This window comes from Primulina eburnea, chromosome 11 (assembly GCF_022965805.1).
Source record: "Primulina eburnea isolate SZY01 chromosome 11, ASM2296580v1, whole genome shotgun sequence".
In the NCBI taxonomy this organism is placed as follows: Eukaryota; Viridiplantae; Streptophyta; class Magnoliopsida; order Lamiales; family Gesneriaceae; genus Primulina; species Primulina eburnea.
The window spans coordinates 8,665,518-8,669,143 of record NC_133111.1 but is presented as its reverse complement, the minus strand read 5'-3'; the positions used below and the strand labels follow the sequence as shown (position 1 = coordinate 8,669,143).

The 3,626-nt window shown below is 36.4% G+C and overlaps 1 protein-coding gene across 1 annotated transcript; it reads left to right on the top strand.

Annotated features, from left to right (window-relative positions):
* Positions 1-3,146: 3,146 nt before the first annotated feature.
* LOC140805361 (uncharacterized) lies at positions 3,147-3,617 on the top strand. Its single transcript, XM_073161634.1, has one exon. It carries the CDS (start codon positions 3,147-3,149, stop codon positions 3,615-3,617), a length of 471 nt encoding a protein of 156 aa, XP_073017735.1.
* Positions 3,618-3,626: the final 9 nt, after the last annotated feature.

The following is a 3,626-nucleotide window of genomic DNA, read 5'->3' as shown; positions in this document are numbered from 1 at the left end:
TCTTTTGAGAATATTGGAATTTTGTTGAAATGAGCCATGTCTGTTAAATATTTTTCAAAACAAGAATAACCAGCTGTGATACCACTTGTTGAGGATCGGGTTGAGTTTAGAGAGGGGGTGAATGAACTCAACGGCAAACTTAATCGATTTTTCAGAATGATGTGCTAGAATCCTGTTAGAGATGCTAGTGGTTCTTGTCCAAGTTTAATGACCAGCAGATCACAAGATAAAGTGCGGAAACGATCTGTTGGTTAGTGGGTGAAAAATAGTAAAACAATAAAGCAGTAGATGGCACAGGATTTGTTTCTGGAAGTTCGAAGATAAATCTTCTACGTCTCCCCTTCTTCTGTTTCCAGAAGGTATCACTAAAAGACTTTGGTGAATACAGTACAACAGTTGTACACACCCACTTCAACAGGACTTACCCTTCGCCTACTGAAACTCTTAGTTTTACAACTCAACTACTTGAATGATCTTAAGTTCTGGAAATGACTCTTTCCAGTTACAAATTCTTCTATTAAAAAGATAGTGAAGTGAATAGCTTAAGAAGAGATAACGAAAAACAGCTAGCACAGTATGATCTCGAATGATCAAAAGTATGCAATGAAGCGTGTGCTGCTTTTTCAGTGTTGAGTTTTTAAGATGACTGAAAGTTCTAGCGATGCTCGAATGATATTTTTCTGATTGAGATTTGTTCACTACAAGTTTCTTGAAAAGTCCTTCGTCTCTATATATAGGCTTTCTCCAACGTTCGAAAAACTGAACGGTTCTTTTGACTTTTCAGTGGTTCAGCTTTATTGCTGAAAATGGACCCTGCAGAATATATTAAAGTAATCAGTCTCAGTTCATACCAAAAATGGTAAGCCGTCTTAAATGTTCTCGTATAACATTTAATGGAGCAATAAATGCTAGTGTCACGTTAGTAGATCAACGATAATATTTAAAGACTGAGATACGCAAAATTCTGCTAGTGTATATTTCGAGTTTTGTATTCCTTCTACTTCTGGTTTTAGCTAAGAAGTCACTTGTTAAGTAGATTATGCAGTACTTGATAAGTAGCTACTGGTTTTAGCGCGGTACAAGTGCTTCTGGTTATCTGCTTATTTACATCTACTGGTTTTGTACTAAAGCTCGCATCTACTGGTTTTTTACTAGCATCTCCACAATAAAATTAAGTCTAACAGTTTAATATACATATATTATATTAATTTTATTGTCATTTTAATTTATATGGTTATGTACAAAACATTTTAGAAAAAGATGTAATAAAATTGCACCGAGTATTTGGCGAATTCATCAGTCCTTCAGCGTTTTCGGCATTCTTCTTGTGAAGCTCTTTTTTTTCGTCACTCCGTGGTATTTTTTGTTAGTTATAAAAAATCCGCGATTCTCCTCACTTTATAAATTGTGTCGATCGTGTGAGTATTGGAATTCGTAATTTGATTTGATAGTTTTATGTCGAATATTATAAATTTAGAGAATTGCGCCGAGTCTCAGCAATTCAAAATTTGATTTGGAGCACTCTGCTGAGTAACAGAATTTGGGAGAATTGCGCCGAGTCAAAGTCGAATCTATATTTTTTCTTTCTATATTGAATTGTTTTATGTATATTATATCTGATGATGTTTGTAATTTATTGCAGATATTAAACTCTGGTAGCTCATTTAATTACAAATTCCGTACAACGATATTTGAAAAAAATAATTTCAATAATTTCTTATTTTTTAATTGTATTATTTATATTGTATTAATGTAATTATAATTTATTTCGGTTTTATTATATTATTTTATATAATTTTGTTATATTTTAAATTTTTAATATTAATTATGTTTTATTTTTGTCACAGACATGGATACTGTCAGAGCCTTACTTTACGTAGGTGGCTATGTCATTATTGAAGATTGTAGGGTTGGATATCCCCGTGACCAGGCCCATTAAAATCCCTGGCTCTACTACATTTTCTCAATTGGTGAATCATGTGCATCGCAAGCTGGAGATCGACCCATCAATATTCTGCATCAAATTGTCAACGAAATATTGTTATAGCTCGTTGTCTCGTTACATTGAAGAGTATGTCTATATCACAGATGATGATAGTCTACAATTTATGTTTGAGTTGCTGACACTGGATTGCATGTACTTGTATGTTGATTCATCGCCGGTGTTACAGAACGTAAGTGATTACGATTTTGATGCAGTAATGCCAGTAATAACGCAAGGTTTGGGAACAGTAGGTTTGAATGAAGCGGGACCTTCTATGTATCACGTCGATGAACAATCCGCTCATACGTACTTTGGGATCGACACTGGTCCTTGAGATCACCATATCCACACTGAAGAAGACTATGCGTGGGGGATGAATACAACACGAGAACGAGATTATGCTTCAGGGGGTTGGGATCATCATATCACGGGTGCATCAGGAGTTGATGTCGCATGGGGTTCTAGTAGAACAGGTCACTTGGATTTAAATTCATGGGCGGAGGAGGAAAATATTACAAATGTTAGACATTTTGATAGTTCTACTATGGATGCAAATATTCCCACCCCAATTATAGAACACATGCCTGAGCAAGATGATTTATTTGAGGACGATTCGCATCATGTCATGAATAGCGATGACGATTTGTATGCTACATCAAGTGACGGAGAAGATGATCATCATGTTGACAATGCAAATGAAGGGACATTGACGCGTGTGTTACTATCTGGAGCAACAGTGACAGAGAACATTCCTATTGCACCGGAGCAACATTTACGTGCTATTCCCCAATTTCTCAATGAAGTCTACGACGAAGAAATTCCAGATTCATTTGGTATTCCTTCTGCATCTCGAACAAACTTTTACAATCCTGAAAGGCCAGAGCTCGGTGTAAAAATGGTATTTAACAACAAAAACGATTTAATAGCTTCAGTGAAGGATTTTTCAGTTCGGGTTTTGACACGCGAATATATCGTTGTCCAAAGTTCTCCGACAATTTGGAAGGTCAAATGCAAGAACTGATCCGAATGTGGCAATTGTGGGTGGGGACTTCGAGCATCGTTGAAAAAAAATTTAGGCTACTTCATGATCAAGAAATATGGTGATTATCACACATGCATGTCTACCCAAGTCGGTATAGATCACCACAACCTTGACGTAAACATGATAGCCAATACACTTTTGGGAATCGTGCATTGTGATCCTGCATACGAAATCAAATATGTGCGAGAAAGTATTAAAGAAAAATATGGGTATGATATATCGTATGCTAAGGCATGTCAGAGTTTGAAATGCGCGGTGGAGGTAGTCTATGGCACATGGGAAAGCTCTGTAACTTTGCTTCCTAAATATATGGGAGCTTTGTCGAAGTACAATCCAGGAACTGTTGTAGAATGGAAGCATCTTCGATCGTATGACCATCCACATAAAGTTTTGAACTTTGTGTTTTGTGCATTCAGACCATGTATAGATGGTTTTCAGCATTGTCGCAACGTAATCAGTGTAGACAGTACCCATATGTACATCAAATATAAGCACAAACTACTCATTGCAGTAACATTGGATGCCAATAACCAGGTTTTGCCGCTAGCCTTTGCGCTTGTTGATGAAGAAAATTACAAGTCTTGGCATTAGTTCCTCGGT

Excerpts from the sequence above, each read along its gene's own strand:
- LOC140805361 (XM_073161634.1), top strand. The coding sequence starts at position 3,147 with ATGATAGCCAATACACTTTTGGGAATCGTGCATTGTGATCCTGCATAC.